At 67.2% G+C, this 16364-nt stretch overlaps 1 protein-coding gene across 7 annotated transcripts in view; it reads right to left on the reverse strand.

Moving 5' to 3' along the window:
* The window catches only part of DOT1L (DOT1 like histone lysine methyltransferase), a 54181-nt gene that overhangs the window by 15523 nt on the left and 22294 nt on the right, over positions 1 to 16364 (reverse strand). For all 7 annotated transcript variants that reach the window (XR_009049288.1, XM_057710401.1, XM_057710400.1 and 4 more), the window contains 9 exons: positions 14412 to 14475; positions 13591 to 13819; positions 12127 to 12221; positions 11710 to 11772; positions 6049 to 6104; positions 4221 to 4300; positions 1679 to 1747; positions 1090 to 1196; positions 857 to 898 (listed from right to left, as the gene is read on the reverse strand). Coding sequence is in view for 6 of the 7 variants with exons in the window: in XM_057710401.1 (XP_057566384.1) it covers positions 857 to 898; positions 1090 to 1196; positions 1679 to 1747; positions 4221 to 4300; positions 6049 to 6104; positions 11710 to 11772; positions 12127 to 12221; positions 13591 to 13819; positions 14412 to 14475 (805 nt within the window). In the remaining variant the exon portion in view is untranslated. The remainder of the gene's footprint in view (positions 1 to 856; positions 899 to 1089; positions 1197 to 1678; positions 1748 to 4220; positions 4301 to 6048; positions 6105 to 11709; positions 11773 to 12126; positions 12222 to 13590; positions 13820 to 14411; positions 14476 to 16364) is intronic.

Here is a 16364-nt window from a genome sequence, read left to right on the forward strand (position 1 = left end):
CCCCAGCGCGGGGCGCGTGAGGTGCACGCGTCCCGCATCCCATCTCTGCTGGGAACCCAGTGGCCTTCTGAACCGGGGGTGTGGGGCAGGCAGGCAAGGAGAAGAAACGAAAGCCAGACCCAGGGCACGGGGCTGAGGAGCTGCCTGGCCTCCCCTCCCCTCCCCGTGGCAGGCGGTCCCGAGGTCCCCAGGGCCGCTCCCCCACCAGGGGGTGTGCTGCCCACGGGCAAGGGCTGCAGGACACCCCACAGCGACAGGGGGAGGACAGTGCCACCCGCGAGACCGTCCTCTATCTCCGGGTGGGGTGGCGGTCACCACGCTGCTGCCCGGACGCCCTAGCGTGGCAGGAAGGGCTCGGGCTGGGGGCTCCTTCAGGCTCACATGGTTGTCGCCAAAGAGAAAGACACTGGGGACAGATGTCCCATGAGGTTCAGAGGCAAAGTGACAGGCGACCACGACAACACAAGATGTTTTCCAAAGGCTGTAACGCGTTCAACCTGTTTCCCCCAAAATTGTTCACGAGAAATACGGCCGGGGAGACTTTCCTGGTGGCTCAGTAGATAAGACACCACGCTCCCAATGCAAGGGGCCCAGGTTTGATCCCTGGTCAGGGAACTGGATCCCACATGCCACAACTAAGGAGCCTGCATCCTGCAACTAAGGAGCCCGCCTGCTGCAATGAACACCCAGTGCAACCAAATAAAAATATAAATGAATAAATATTAAAAAAAAGAAAGAAAGAAAGAAACGTGGCCAGGCTGAAGCTGCTCAAAACGCGTCCAGACCCACCCCCCGGCCACTCAGACGTCTCGGGCCCTGGTCAGCTTATAGGTCAAGGACAAATACACAAACTTACCCTGAGTTTTGGATTTTTCAAACTAGAAAAATAGTTTTCAAGCTAAAAATGGAAAAGGAAAAGAAAAGCTCTTATTAGTGGTCAAAAACCCTGTCAGGACGAAAGCCACACCCAAACGGCGAGGACAGGCAGCGACGGGCGCGGCGCTGCCGCGGACCCCACGCTGGGGACGCGGCCTCTGTGCCCAGGTCAGCTGGGGCGGGGCGGGGCGGGGCGGAAGGGGCGCCACTCACTATGGTGCGGTCAATGGTGTGCAGGTAGTAGGAGACCGGCTTCCCCGTCCACGACACCGAGCCCTTCAGCGGCGACAGCTCCACCACGCGCATGATGGTGCCGATGTCTGCACACAGCAGGTCGTGGGTCAGGGGTCGCCGGGGCACCAGGGGGAGGACGCGGGCGGCGGGGGGCAGCACAGGGCCCCTCGGGTCCCAGGCGCGTCCCACACCCAGGCGCTCGGCCAAGGACGAGGGTGACCAGCCACGGGGGGGCTCCAGAGGCCCCTGGAGGCCGAGGCGGCACCCAGCGCCCGAGGGTCCCGCATCCCCCCAGCCAGCAGCGCCTGCGGCGGCCCCGCACACACCACGGCAGCCTGGTGGCCGTGCCCATCCAGTCCCGGCGCCTCGCGGGAACCCGAGACTCCTGCCCCCTCCGCCCCCGTCCTGCCCGGGGCCATGTCTGGGGACACCGGGGGTGGCACGGCCGGGGGACTCCCGCACGGGGCGAGCAGGCGCGCCCCGCCACTGCCGCCGAGGGCCCCCGCTGTAGCCCCCGGCAGAGGTTCACAGCTGCGCACGCGAAGACCCCGGCCCTGAGGGTGCTCACCACTCAAGTTTCTACTGTTTATTCTGAAGTTGAGGGGTGCGAAGGGCTTCGAGGACACGATTCTGCCACCTGAAAACAGAGAGGGGTCAGGCCGGCCTGGGGACACCCGCGCACACACGATAAGGACAAGACCCTCAGGACGGGTGAGCAGGGCACGCTGAAACACCCAGAGAAACGGGCCCCTGAACACAGAAGGCGGAGGCCCCGGGACCCCGGCCTCTCCCACAGCTCAGAGCCAACACAGGCCCTCGGGCTCCAGCCGCGCACGCGCACCCCTTTCCCCAAATCCCGCTCAGCCTCACAGCCCGTCCCCCCAACCTCACACCGTCCAGAGGGGTCACAGCCACACCACACCTGGACCAGAACCAGCCCCAACCACACACGACAGACACACAGAACCCAGGGAGAACTGGGCCCTGATCCACACACACATGGGACCTGAGGGGAACTGGGCCCTGATCCACACAAAACGTGACAGGGTCAGGTCAGGATTGGCTGCACTGAAAACTCTTTACAATTAACTCCCGGCATCTATGTGGTTGTTGCAGGAAAAGAAAAAGCACCAGGACGGAAGCCTTGCTCAGAGAGGTCACCATGACGGGTGAGGTCACATTCCGGTGCCCGACCCCCACCCCGTATTAAACGCCGACAGTAAATACACAACGCTGGAAGGAAGGAAACCTCCACGGTAAGGAATAAAGAACCAAATACGAAAGTCAAAGAGAACTCGTGACGAGTAACGTGACGCCGGGACGAGCCCCCGGAATACGCAGGCTCACGACTCCCCAGGCACAAGGAGCCCCCGGGCACCAGCCTGGCCTCTGGGGCCCCTGCCCTGTCCCCCCTGAGGAGGCGGCGATGACAGGTCCCGGGCTGGCCAGGTGCACGTTTGTCCAGCCGGCTGGTTGTGCCAGTGGCTGAGGGTCCCCCAGGCGTCGGGCATCGCGGGGGCACTTGAGGAGTGGGGCCAGGAGCTTGTTCGAATTAGGAACGTGCCCCTGCAGGGCTCTGGGACCACAGGCACCCCGAGGGAACGTCTGCGCGCACGTCCCTGCAGGGAAACAGCCCAGTAACAGGAGGGCTTGGCAGGCAGACCCGCCCCCACCAGGGGCACGTGGACACCCGGGCGCTCCGGCGGGACATGGGGTGTGGAGCGTGAGGCCAAGCTGACCCCGAGGGACGCGTGCAGGACGGGCGACACTCCCCAAGACGACGCCCAGTGGGCGGCGTCCAGAAACATGGAGGGGCACGACCCAAGGCCTGAAGGCTAGAGAGCCAGGACCACAGCCCAAGAGGCACCTGGGGCAGCCGGCGGGACGGGAACCTGTGCTCTTCTCCCGGGTGGGGCGCGGGGCTGGGGGCTGAGCGCTTGTTCCCACACCACCATCAGGAGTGACTCCTGCTTCACGCTCAGGCTCACGGTCACCCGTCCACGCACGCACGCAGGCACACGCACACACACGCGGCCGGCGGTGCTGAGGGCAGCGTGAAGCTGCTGGACGAGGGGACAGGCGGCCCTCCCTGGGTACCCCTGCTCTCGCCCTGCCTGTCGGGACCCTCGCTGGTGCTGTGACGGACAGCGACGCGGACGATGTCGCCACGGTCTGAGGGAGACGGGCTGGGGAGGACGGCCCAGAGAGGCGGCCGCTTTTTCCTGTCCCCCGCTTCTGGGACCCGCTGGACCTGCTCTCCCACCCTGAGCCTCAGCCCAACGCACCGCGGGGCCCGGGGGCAGCTACACAAACACGACCTGGGGTCAGAGGAACTGGTCCACTCCTGCCTGTTCAGAAGGCTCCCGCCCGGGTGTCCACGTCCGTCGGACGCTCCACGTGCCCCAGGACACCCCAGGCCCAGCCCGGGGACCCCTCACAGGTGCTGCGGGGCCTGGGCGGCCGAGCCGCGACCTCGACGCAGCTCCCGTCCTGCCTCCCTGCTCCTGCCGTGGCCGCCGCTTGGGGCCGGCCTGCTCGGGTTCACCAGGGCTCAGGAGGAGCTGGGGACACAGGACGCCCCAACGCCCCCGTTTCCAGGGAGCGGGGAGCCTGCTGGCCCGCGGCACGTCCCTCCCGGGCTCTGTGTGGACTGTGGAGGTGTCCCCCATACAAGGCTCCAGCCAGATACCAAGAGCACTCACTCCACAAACGCACCAACATAACCCCAAATCTGAATGCTTTCACACACACGAGGGAGAAGAAGCCAGGATGTCCTTGAACTAAGACGCGCCTCGCTGTCCACGGGAAATCCCAGAGAACCCCACAGCCTGCGGCTCCCCTGCGCATCTGGCCCCCGCCCCGGTCCCCGGGCCAGCTGCATCTCTGGCCTGCGCAGGGGAGGGGTCGGGCCTGCCCCGCCACCCGCCCGCGACCTCGGGGACCGTAGGAGGCGTGACCACAGGAGGCGCGACCGCCAGGAGCCCCCGCTGAGGCCCCCCCACCTCCGCCCGCTCAGGTGACGCCCCTCAGGAGCCCCCGCCTGGGACCGGGCCACGGCCGCAGGGCCCCGGGCCGGCAGGCGCACAGGGCGGGGCAGGGGAGCCCCTTACCTTCTTTCATGTTTGCGAACCGCTCCTTCAGCTGGTGATCCACCTCAGGACCAAAGGCAAAGTTATTCACAAATATAACACTGCAAAACAATGTTCCAGTTGAGTGACACGAGCTTCCACGTGCACACGTGCACACGCGCACGGCTGCGGCGCCCGCCACGCCTCCCGCCTCCCCACCGCCGCCCAGCCCGGCCACGGCCCCGGGCCCACAGGCTGGGAGGGCCCCCCGCGAGGGCCCGCGGCGAGCAGACGGCGGCCGGGCCCAGGGCCACGGCGCTCCCGCCTGCCCCTCAGGCGTCCCTGGGGCTGGAAAGCGGGCAGCTTGAGCGCCACCTGGGCACCGAGGCGCGAGGACACCCGGGCAGGAAGGCGGCACAGACCCCTCGAGCTGCCCCTGAACGTGAGCCGACCCCCCGAGGGCCCAGCGCCCAGCTCCCGAGGCAGGGCCCGGCCCATCCCTCCCCGTCCCTCAGCGGCTCTCCGGCACCTGACACCTGCAAAAGCGCGGCCTGAAGTCACCCGCCGGGCGGTGGGGAGGCTGCAGCCCCGCCCGGCCCCCCCCCCCCCCGCCTCTGCCCGCCGGCTCCTGCCCAAGGCGGGGCCCCCCTCCAGGGACCCCTTCCCCGTCTGAGCGTGACGGCGAGCAGTGAGCCGCCGGCCACCCCCACGCTGCGCGGCCAGACGCCCGGCACGAGGACAGGCACGGGGGGCCCGACCAGGGCTGGGCCACGCCTCCCCCCGCCCACCGCTCGCAGAGAAACCCAGGTGCCAGAGCTTCACGCGGAGGCAGGCGGCCCCGGGCCCGACGGGCAGAGCCCTGAGGGGAGCGGCGAGCCGGGCAGGCTCTGACAGGGAGCGGGGCCGGCCTGGCGGGGTCCCTACGGCAGGACGGAGCCTGAGAAGCCTGGACGCCAGGGTCTCGGGGTGACCAAGGCAGGGAGAGGGCGGGAGCCGGGACACCCAGGACAGACCCTGGGCCGCTCCGACTGCAGCCACAGACGAGGCAACGAGAAGCTCCCTGAGGCCCGCGGACGCTGAGATGAAGGCCCCAAAGCACAGGGGAGCTGGTCAGGGCGGGGAGACCCCGCCAGGAAGCACGGCACCACCTGGGGACCCCCGGCAGAGCCCGGCCTCGGGGACCCGCAGTGCTCCGGGCTAGGGGGACCCCGGGCAGCCGTGGCCAGGAGCAGGGCGCTCAGCACGCGCTTCCTGCCCATGAGCGTGACGCCCGGGACACAGCCACGCGGTGCCCCCCACGGGAGCGCCCCAGGCCCCGTCTGACAGGGACACCCACGGGGTCAGCACGGTTCTCTCCAGAAAAGGGGGACAGTGTGCCTGACGGAGGTGAGACGTTCCCACAGGGGAGCAAGACAGGGCCAGGCCTCCGTGAACGAGGGACACCTGTCTCCCACCGGCGGCGGGGGCCCGGGGCACCATGCAGCCAGCACGTGCAGAAGGAAGGGGGAGGCGAGGCCCGGAGGTCCAAGGGAAACGGTGTGCCCCCACCCCCGTCAGAGAGCTGCGAGCACGCCACACGCCGACCCCTTGGTCGCGGAGGCCCACCCCCTCCACGGGGCCACGCGCGCCTGGCCTCGCGCTCCAGGGCCCCGCCACAGCTGCCACGGGTGCCGGCGCAGGGCCCCGGCCCGCGCTCCCCGGCCCCAGGCCAGGGCAGGACAAGGGCAGCAGCTGCAGAGGCGAGCTCAGCGGTGTTGGCCAGGCCGCCGCCCGCCACAGCGCCACCGTCCACCCAGGGGAGGCAGAGGGTGAGGGCCCGACGGCAGGAGCCTGCCTGGAGCGCGCACCCCTCTCCCGGGCCCGGCCGTACCTCGTGTTGGCGATCCGCTCTCTCCACTCCTCCGAGAGGAAATCTCCCCTCTCCAGCTGAAAGGGAAAGGGGGCAGCCCATCACTCAGGGGTCTAGCTGGCCTCTGCGCCCGCCCCTGCCCCCGCCTGCCCCCCAGAGAAGAGACGGGATGAGCAGAGGCCCCGAGTGGGCAGGATGAGGCCAGGCTCCCGCGAGGGAACGTGGGGAAAGGCCGAGACCACAGCTGCAGGCGGACCGCGCGCGTGGACACTGCCGGGCGCTGGAGAAGGCGCCCGAAGGTCCCGATGCCGTGCCCACGCCGGCCAGCAGGGGGCGCCCGGGGGGTGGCGCACGCCCAGCAGGGTGAGGGCTCCCCTGACGCCTCGCCCGCCTCCTCACGCCCCGACACCGCACTCACTACCATCCCTGCCGGCAGACCCGCCTCTCTGCGCCTCCAGGCCAAAGTCTGCCCCGGACAACACACGTCTTGCTGAACTAATTGTCCAGAACTGTAGGGTTCACTCAGCAAACCAAGACACCTGGCTTCACGGTTCTTCAAAAAGGCTCCCGTCCCACTCCCGGGCGTCCACCCAAGAGCAGCGAAAACAGCGCTGCACAGGAGCGGGCACACCCCGTGCACCGCAGCAAACTCGCGGACAAAACCCCTGCGCGTCGATGGGTGAACGGATGACACGTGGCCCTCCACACACGGGAGCATCCCTCCACCATGAAGAGGAGAGAAGCCCTGACGCACTACTGCATGGATGGGCCCTGAGGACACGAGGCTCAGGGAGAGGAGCAGACACAGGAGGACACACAGGGTGTGACTCCACTGATGGGAAACGTCCAGAACAGGCAGATCCACAGACACAGAGTGACGCTGGGGGAGGGGGTGGAGGTGCCTGCTGACCGGCCCTCGTTTGCACCCCCACCAGCGCCACCAGGTGACCAGGACGCCTGCCAGCTGCAAAGGGGCAGCACCACCCAGCAGGCCTGGTCCCGAGCCCCTCTCAGGACGGGCGAGAAGGAAGACCCCAAGCAGAGGGCCCTGCACGTGCAGCCGCACCCAGGCAGAGCAGCTGCAGGTCCAGCGCCCTCCAGCGCACACAGAAACCACCCGGCACTCGAGACGAGAGAGGCTGAGCCTCGCAGGGCAGAGGGAGGTGGCCGACCAAAAGCACTTGGGGCCTGTGGGATGGCCGCCACGTCCCGGGCGCCCATCTCTGGGTCCCTGGGGCCCCTCCCCTCCTGAGTCCGCCACTGCTTCTGGCCAACAGCCCAGCCGGGCTCGGGGCACTGACCCAAGTCCAAAGCCCTTACGATGCCACGCAGGAAAGAGCTCACGCTGCAGGCCCGAGGCTGCGTCCCAGGAAGGCCGCGCCTTGTCTGGAACCGGACTTTGGGGGCTCCCTGTCAGTACAGTGTCTGGGCAAACGTGGGGTCCACACAAGCACCTGCTCTCCTCCTGGACCTGGGGTTTCAGCTGTGCCGGGTGGAGGAAGATTCGGGACCGGCTCTCAGTGAGAAGCCCCGGCTGGGTCTCTGTGGCTGAGAGCAGACCACGGCCCCAGGCACTGAGCCTCCCTGCGGCCGGCGCCGCACTCGTGCTGTCATGTTTCGTTTGGGGGGCGTTAACCATGTCCTACGGAGTCCGGAAGGTTGCACCTGGTCCTCTGGACCCACCCCACACCTCTTCCTTCAGCTGGTTTCACTCCGTCCTGTCTCTGAATAAACCACGACACGAGGACAACCCTCTGCTGCGTCCTGGGGTCCCTCAGGCTCATCCTGGTGTGGCTTCTCTCTCCACGGGGGCTCATCCATCCAAGCCACGCCGTTGCAAGCCACAGCGCCACTGCTCCGTTGTGGCCTCGCATTCAAGGCAAGAAAACAGCCATTGTCCTGGCCCCGCTGGCCCCGCCGCCACTTGCCTCTTGGCACAGGCAGCCCGGGACCGGCTGAGGATGGTGACTGGCCAGGTCGGCCCCGTGTCGCTGGGGCCAGTGTGCCTGAGCTCACAGTGGCAGCAAGACGTGCACGGCCTTCCTGTCACCCCACCAAGCACCCACAACTGGTCCCAAGGTAACCAAGACTTCCAGTCATGGAGAAACACACGCAGGGAGAAGAGATGAGGACAGACCCCAGCCCGCACACGCACAGGGGCTGCCGTCTGCACAACCATCCCCATGCAGAGACCCCTGGTTTGCCTGTGCTCCAGGCCACGACCCAGGCAGGACGGTGTGCCTCGCCACAGACATCCTCCCGGAAGCTGCCACCCACGCCCACACAGTACACGCATGCTCCCATGCCGAGGGAAAGAGCACGGCCTCCAGGAAGCACCCGTTCCCACAGCGAGACTGAGGAAGGCCGCACACGAGGCCTGTCAGGGGCAAGAACTACTGACGGGAAGGCCCAGGCTGTGCCACCTGCCCCAGGGCACCCGCAGGCACACAGAGGCACTGTGCCCGGCCTGCCCGAGAGCGGAAGGAGAGCGAGGTGCCCCCACGCCAAGCACGCGCTCTGGGCTGCCTGCCAGCAGCACACTGGACCACCCGGCCGCGCACCAGCCCAAGGGGCAGCCTCACCCGGAGGGGAGCCAGGCCGCTGCCTGCAAGGGCACCTGGCCAGGGGCACCTCCCCACGCGGCACTTTCACAAGGCCACTGCCACCCCAGGCACAGGAAACCTGCTGTGTGCCAGGCCTACCACCAGGTGCCACCAGCACGCGGTCACTGGGGCACCCCCAGGCGGAAGGGGCGCCCTGAGGCGTGACAGGCTCACGCAGAGGCTGGGCACAGGGAGGGCCCGGGGGCTCCCAGGGGAGGAGAGCCATGGGCTGCAGGGCCAGGAGGGGACCAAGGAAACACCCCGGGCTCTGAGGCTCCCGCCGGCTTCATTCCCTCTTCACTTATTAAGTGATGGAGGCAGGACTCCGCCTGCCCACCAGGGCGCCTGCTCCAAGCGACGGAGAGCCAGGGAGGGCCTCTCCAGGCCCAGCACGCATGCTCCCACCAAATCCTGGCATTGGGCACGGGGCAGGGACTGTGGCCACAGACCCCTGGAGCAGGGCCACGTGGGCGCCAGAGGCACAGCCGGCTGCTGCTCCAGACACGGCTGCCAAGGCTGCGACCGAGAGTGCGCAGGGCCAAGCTGTGCTTCAGCCACCTCACAAGGCCGCAGAGCAAGGGCCCCGGAGCTCACGAGGCCAAAGGGCAAGAGCGTGTCCATGCAAGGAGCCCCGCCAGAGCGCCAACTGACACACCACTGATGCCCAAACACCCCCAGGCCAGGTGCTGCCACCGGTGGTGATGAGAGGAGGAAGGGAAGAGAGGTGACCCGCCAGGGCAGGCAGCCCACCGGCCTCACCCCTGCCTCTCCTGCCAGCCGCAGGGACTGCGCCAGCAGCTGGGACCACGCTCGGGATACAGCAGGGTGGCACCCGCGGGCCCGTTGGGGCGCCCCTGGGCCTGCATCCATGCAGACTTCCACACGACGCGCCTTGACGGCCTGACCCTCCGCCAGAAGCAGGAGGCACTTTTAAAATTTTAAATCCTGTGTTTTAGGAGGTTGCAAGGTCTAAGGAAAACGGTAAGCCGTCCAGGAACTCCCAGCCGCAGGCTGGTGGCTCTGGGGGCCGGGCAGGGAGAAGTTTCCTGGAAGCAGAAACCAACCAGACGGACTGCCCTCAGCTTGAGCCACGAACACCAGAGGATACACCCCCCCCCCGCTTTTCACTGAGGGGAGAGTCCTGCAAGAAATCCCACCAAGAAAAAGGGGAGGGGAGCTGGGCCCACCCTGTGGACATGCAAGTCCCGGTCCAAGAACAGCAGAGCAGAAGCAGTGGGCGCGTGGCCGAGCTCACGCCACGAGGCCACATCTCCCTGACCCCAGAGCCAGATGTGGCAAGAAAGGAAAACTGCACACCAGTATCCCTCTTGGCTGCAAACACCCCCAACAAAGTGGGAGCTACGTACACCCCAGGGCCAGGTGCGATTTACCCTGGGGGGATGAGGGGTGAAGGCTTGTTCTCAGCCTTCATACTTCGTCCCCTCAACAGGCCAGGGAAGAAAATCACACGATCTCATTGACAGATGCAGAGAAGGCACTGACAAAACCCAATACCCATTCACGATACAGGTTTTCAGTGAAATAAGACCAGAGGAGAACGTGTCGACTTAAAAAAATAAGCCTGACGCTAACGTCACACTCGTGGTGAGGAGCGCGAGGCTCTCCTGCTAAGAGCAAGGGCAAGGCGAGGATGTGTCCTTCACCTCTGCTCCTCAGCACCGTCCCCGGAGCCCCGGCCTACGCAGCAAGACAAGAAAAGCAAAGGGCACTGACTGGGACGGGAAACGTAAAACTGCCTCTGTTCAGAGGTGACGTGACCGTCTGCGTAGGAAATCCAAAAGAACAAACAACGACAACAAAAGCCCTGGAACGGACACAGCAGCTGCAGCAACGCTGCAGGACGCGGGCGTCCCCACACCACACGCGAGCCTCCCAGAGTGGGCGGCGCCTCACTGAAGCAGGGGAGCAAGGCTGGGGGCCTGACGCGCCTCATGCAGGACCCACTCTCACCAAGCCGCAGCCGTCGAGGTGGTGCGCTGCTGCGGAGAGAGCCGACAGGAGAGCCGGTGCACAGCAGGGCAGAGCCGCCCCCACACACGGCCGCCGGCCCGACAGGAGCACAGACAGCCCAGCAGAGAGGTGGTCTCTGCAGCAGATGGTGCGTGGCTGGACGTGCACACAAGAAGTGGGTGCTGACCCAGCCCTCACACCCTGCACAGAAATGAACCCGAAAGAAGCCACAGACCTGAAGGAAAAACGCCCACCCACAGAACTATAAAACGTCATGAGAACAAAGCCGGGTGAGCGTACGCTTGACGTCTAAAGACAACGAAAGCCCCACTCGTGAAAGGAGAAACGGTGAGGTTGTCCTGAGGACCCGGAACCTCCTTCCTGGCCCCCATCACCTCCCCTCAGGGCTGCACAATCCATCCAGTTCCCCTGAGGCGACAGGGAGCCTGACGCTGGGAGAGAGGGAGCAGCAGGACCGCGGGGGCCCGTGGAGCCAGGCGACCTGGGGCGCGAGGCCGGCAGTGGGGGTTGTGCTGAAGGCCCGGGCGGGGCCCACGGGATGGTGGCTGAGCGGCAGCGGTGCCTGCACGGGCAACCCAAGCCTGGCAGAAAGACGGACGGAGCCTTGAGCACAGACGCTCTCAAGCCAAGGGTGCAGACGCGGACGCCCTGGGCAGGAGGGGCAGAGAGGGGCCGGAGCGTCCGAAGGCTGGGCCGAGCGACGCAGGGTGAGGGCAGAGGGGCAGCAGTATCGGAGCCGCTGGGGACGCGTCGGCTGGGCTGCGCGCTGCTGGGGATGGGGGGCACGCAAGAGAAAGCTGCCCTCAGCCAGCCTGTGCACAGGGCAGAGGCCGCCTCGCCACCACGTGCCAACCCCAGACGAGGGCTGCCTCTGAAAGAGCCGGCGCCCCGAGGCCTCGTCGGGCACCTGGGGGGCCCAGGAAGAGAAACGCTGCGTGGACCACCTCTGTTCTCCAAGAGCGTGGGGCAGGCGGCATCGGGCCACGGCGAGGGCCCCCAGGAAGGAGGACGCGTGTGGCCGAGTGTGGCGGGAGAGGATGGAGAGCAGCGGGGAGGGGTCTGGGCGGGGCAGGGCGGTGGCACTCACTGTGTATTCTGCATGCTTTTTTCCGTACCATTTCATCCACTTCCTGAACTCTCGGTCCATGGTCTGCAAGGGAGCCAAAGCCACAGTCCATCAGGAACCGGCGGCAGGAGGGCGGCCGTGGCTCCCCGCACCCCCTTGCTGCCCTCGCCCGCCCGCCCACTCCAGGGCTCCCAGAGAGGCTCTGACCCCCCGTGTGTGAACCACAACGTCTAGACAGGCTCCGACGCGCTCTCCCCAGCCCTGCCGCCTCCAGGCAGACGCTGGCACAAAGCTGGCGCCAGCTGAGCCCATGGTGCTGGCGGAGCTCCCTCCCCCCGGCCCCGGCACAGGCCACCCCCTCGCCCCACAGGTCACCGCAAAGCAAGACTGGAAAGAGCCACACAGACGCAGCCACGCCCGAGGCCCAGCTCCGCTCACCTCCGCGTACTTGGCTGGGATGTCGGCTTTCTCGACTCCGTAGTGATGTTTGCAGTTGGTGGCCGCGGCGACCTGCAGCACCACCTGGCCCACTCCTTCAGAGAGACAGAGAGAGGCGGGGGTCAGACCACCCCAGCCGCCGGGGCGGCGGCCACGCGGTCACCAGGCAGAGGCCGCGGGCTCTCAGCGAAGGTGCCCGAGGGCTCTCTGCGGTCACAGGATGTGTTCAAACGCCCCGGGCTGTGGGCCGAGCACCCACCAGGAGACAGCCGTCTGGACTCCGCTTCGTCATCCACGGCCCCCCAACCAGAATTCGTCCTTGGTCCACAGCCCCGCGTGGCATTAGCAGCCCAGACACGGCTGCGGGAGCCTCAGAGACCCCTCGGGAAGGCTCCCGCCCGTCCCACACGCACTGCGGTCCCACCACACGGCCAGACCAGCACATCCTCGGCCGAGTCAGAAGCAACTCGGAGAGGCGGCGAGACCCTGCACCGCACACGCCAGCAGGATGCAGGCAGTCTGCGGGCACTGAGCCGTCACGGCCACAGGAAGCTTCTTAACGGGTCTCTCCTGGAACGTGGGTCACTTGCACTTTAAATAAAGAGTCAGGACCCCTTGACATCCCATCTTAAACAGAACACACTCCAATGATGAAAGCATGCCGCTATCGGAAACACGGGAGGGAAACACGGCGGAGGACGTGCGGCGCCCCCAGGACTGGGGCAAGGCGGGGCGCGCTGGGCCTGCGGAGGTGCCTCTCAGAAATCACGCGGGGGGTCCACAGGCCTTCAGGGAAACGACCTTCGAAGTGCACGCATTCTTATTAAAATATCGTCAAATAAATAAATAAAATTAAAAAAAAATATATCGTCACCCTGTGAAGCAGGCTTCAACTGACGAGGACACCCATCTCCCTTCCCGCCCGTCGAGGCCACGCCCCGCTGAGACGGAACCCCGGGGCTGCGAGCAGGGGGTCACGTGGGGCGGCAGAGACGCCCCAGAGCGCTGGGCCTGGGGTTCCTGCTGGAGCCACCGACACACGGGACAGCACCCCCCAGCCCCCCACCAGCCTGGACCTCACGGCCCCCACCAGACATCAACCAGCCCCGCGCAGCGCTCGGGCAACACGGCGTGTCCGCGCCTGCCAGGTCCCAGCCCCCAGGAGCCTCCACTCTGCACGGGAGGGCACCCCAGGAGCAAGCGGGGGGGCCCTCGGGCTGGAGGGGGCGGGAAGGGGCGGGGACCGCCGGGAAGGGGCGGGGACCGCCAGCAAGGTGGCAGCAGCCCCAGGCCCAGGGGGGCATGTGGCCGCAAGGCCAGGGGCAGCGCGAGGCCAGGCGAGCCACGCGCAGGCTCTCCTCTCAGCGGCTCAGCTCCGGGCGCTGGGCACCAGGAGGCTGGCTCGGCGTGGGGCCCGCCGGGTGGGGCCTGCAGGGCCAGGGCGGGGGCGCGGGCCGCACTCACCGCTGCCCAGGTCCACGAACAGGTCGTCCTCCGTCATCTTGATCTCGTCGATCATCTGGGCCACCAGGTCGAAGGAGGTCTCCCCATACACCTCCGGCGAGAAGGGCTCGTAGTTGTTGAGCTTCTCCGGGTCGGTCACCGAGTGGTTGTAGACCTGCTGCAGGATGTGGCGCAGGAGCCCCGTGGACGGCCGCGTGTTCAGCTTCATGGGCTGCGTGGTGCCCTTCCACTGCGACACAGGGGCACCCGTCGGTCCACCCGGGCCCGCCCCACCGGCCGCGCCGCTGCCCCCGACAGGGACACGTGAGCCCAGGAGCGTGCGCGTGTGTGAGGGAGAGCGTGTGTGTGGATGTGTACAGGGTGAACCTGCGTGCGTGCAGGCATGTGGGGGTGCGTGCGTACGCGTGCGCACCCCTGGACCCGGGCAGCACAAGCTCCCCGACAGCTCCCTGCTCCCAGCTGGTCTGTCCTGGCACCCAGAGCCCCCACGGGGCAGGCGAAGGATGGAAAAGGCCCAGGGGGGCTCCCGCCACCCACGCATCTGCTGTGGCCCCCAGGGGTGCACACGAGGGCCCCAGACCCCTCTGGAGGTAACCAGGCCCGCTCCGTCCGCACTGTCTGCGTCACAGCGGCCCCAGGTGTCTGCCGCCACCACACGGTCCAATGCACTGAGGTGCTGCAGGCCCCGCACTCCCAGGGCCGCAGGTGTCCGGGGCGCAGGGTGAAACTGCGCGGGTGACTCGGCAGGCAACGGGGTCCTGAACCACAGCGCAGGGGCCCCAGACGAGGAGATGGGCCCGAGGAGGGCGGAGGCCACCTACCAGCTGGTGGATGCTGTCGATGGCCCGGTTGTACTTGTCACAGAGCCTCTGCATGCTTTCGAAGCTGAGAGAGGCAGGAGAAAGGCAATGGTCACCACCGAGCTCAGAACAAGCCACCGGGCCTCGTGGGCGGGGGCCGAGGTCACGGGGGCATCGAGGTCCGTTTGGAGGGGGCGGTTCACGGGTCAGAGGATCAGGCAGTGGTGCCCTGTGGGCCCCGGGTAAGGAAAGGGCTTCGCAAAGCTGTTCACAGAGCGAGGCAGGTGGGACCAAGGCCACCTCACCCCCCAACCGTGGATGCAACGAAGTCCCACCGCCCCAGGGCTGGGCTGCCCCTCCCCTGGCCTGGCGGTGGGGAGCGTCCACGTCACCCCTCAGCCCAACTCGCATGGGTGCGGGGGCAGGCAGGGCACCAAGGGCCACCCACAGGCAGAAAGGGCTCCCGCTCCCCCTGTCCGGTGGGCAGGGACGACTCTGCAGAGAGGAGGTCCACGCCTCCCCCCTCACGCTGGCATCACTTCCGTCATTTTCCCTGTGCACGTTTCTGACCCTTGCACAGACACAAGCAGCCTGTGTGAGACCCCTAGCGAGCAAGCTGTCGGGAGCTCCTAATCAGACTGGGTTCTCCCAAACACCAAGGGACTGAGTCCTCCCTGGGATCCCCTAACCCAGGGGTCCCCGGAGCGGCATCTGGGGACATCGGTGCTTGTCACCACGGGCACCGAGCGGAGCGGTGAGGCAGGAGGGACGACCCACCCGACGCCCACAGCACGAGGGGTTTTCCCTCGGCGCCTGTGCTGCTCAGAGGGCGGGCTGTCCCTCGGGGCTCGTCCCACGCCCCCTACACGCAGGGCAGCCGGACAGCCACTCCCCAATGGGCCGCCAGGAGCCCGGGGATCCCAGGGACACGAGGGGGCATGGGGGCACCCACCTGCAGCCCCCCTCCCACCCCTGGACCCCGGCGCCGGGCGGACTTTGAGAGCCTAAGCGCCCTTTCTCTCCCGCTGGGACGTGTGCCCCGCGGCAAGCCCGTTTCCTGGAACGGCAGCTGCAGCTGAAAGCCCGAGACCGCGAGGGCAGGAAAGAGCAGGCCGCGGCCGAAGCCCGTGAGCCTCACACAGACAGACAGACAGACAGTGACGGGCACGCGGCTCCGGCTGACACGCCGCAACGAGGCGGGAAGCCACGTTCTGGGAAGCTGACCACGTCACAGGCCTCGCAGCCTCCCTAGCGCGGGGTCTGCAAGAGACACTCCTGCCCCTGGCCCACGCGCCCACCCTGCGAAACGGAAGTGGGGACGTGATGGTCGGTCCTGCGTCTCCGTTCCCGTCCTCCTACACGGGCCTCAGGGAGAAAACCACGCCCTTCAAGACCTCACTTTCGTGCGTTCCTACTTCTGCAGCTCCCTCAAAGCCTCTGGCGACACCCCGAAAGAGACCTTTCCCTGGGAGGATGAGCTCCGCGGAAACTCAGAGGAACCTGAGCCCCATGGGCCCTGCCGGGATCCACCCGACAGCGGAGCTCGGCCCTCTGCACCGCGCCTGCCGTCAGGGACCCCCACTCTGAGCTGGTCCCCGAGGCCACACAGGTCCCTGGGGTGGGTGCCGCCGGACAGCCCCCTGCCCTCCCCCAGCCCCGCATCCTTCCAGTCTTTCCTCAGCGGGCCCAACACGGAGGGAAGAACACCAAACCCCCACCTGCAAGCGCCTTGCAGCAAAAGCAGCTTTAAACACCCCGGCTGCTCTGGGCCAGGCACACGGCGCCAACTGTCACGAGAGGTGAGCTGCGCGGACCTCGGGACCAAAGTTCAAGGTCAGCGTCCACAGGCGCCCTCACCCTGGGGACAAGAGGCAGGGGTCAGGGCCCACGGATGCCCCGGGTGCAGGAGGCTGCGGGGGCCTGGCTGCTCGGGATGAGGGGCCAACACGGGGGGAGGGGGAGGCGAGGGGAACT

This window comes from Hippopotamus amphibius, chromosome 15 (assembly GCF_030028045.1).
Source record: "Hippopotamus amphibius kiboko isolate mHipAmp2 chromosome 15, mHipAmp2.hap2, whole genome shotgun sequence".
Lineage (NCBI taxonomy): Eukaryota > Metazoa > Chordata > Mammalia > Artiodactyla > Hippopotamidae > Hippopotamus > Hippopotamus amphibius.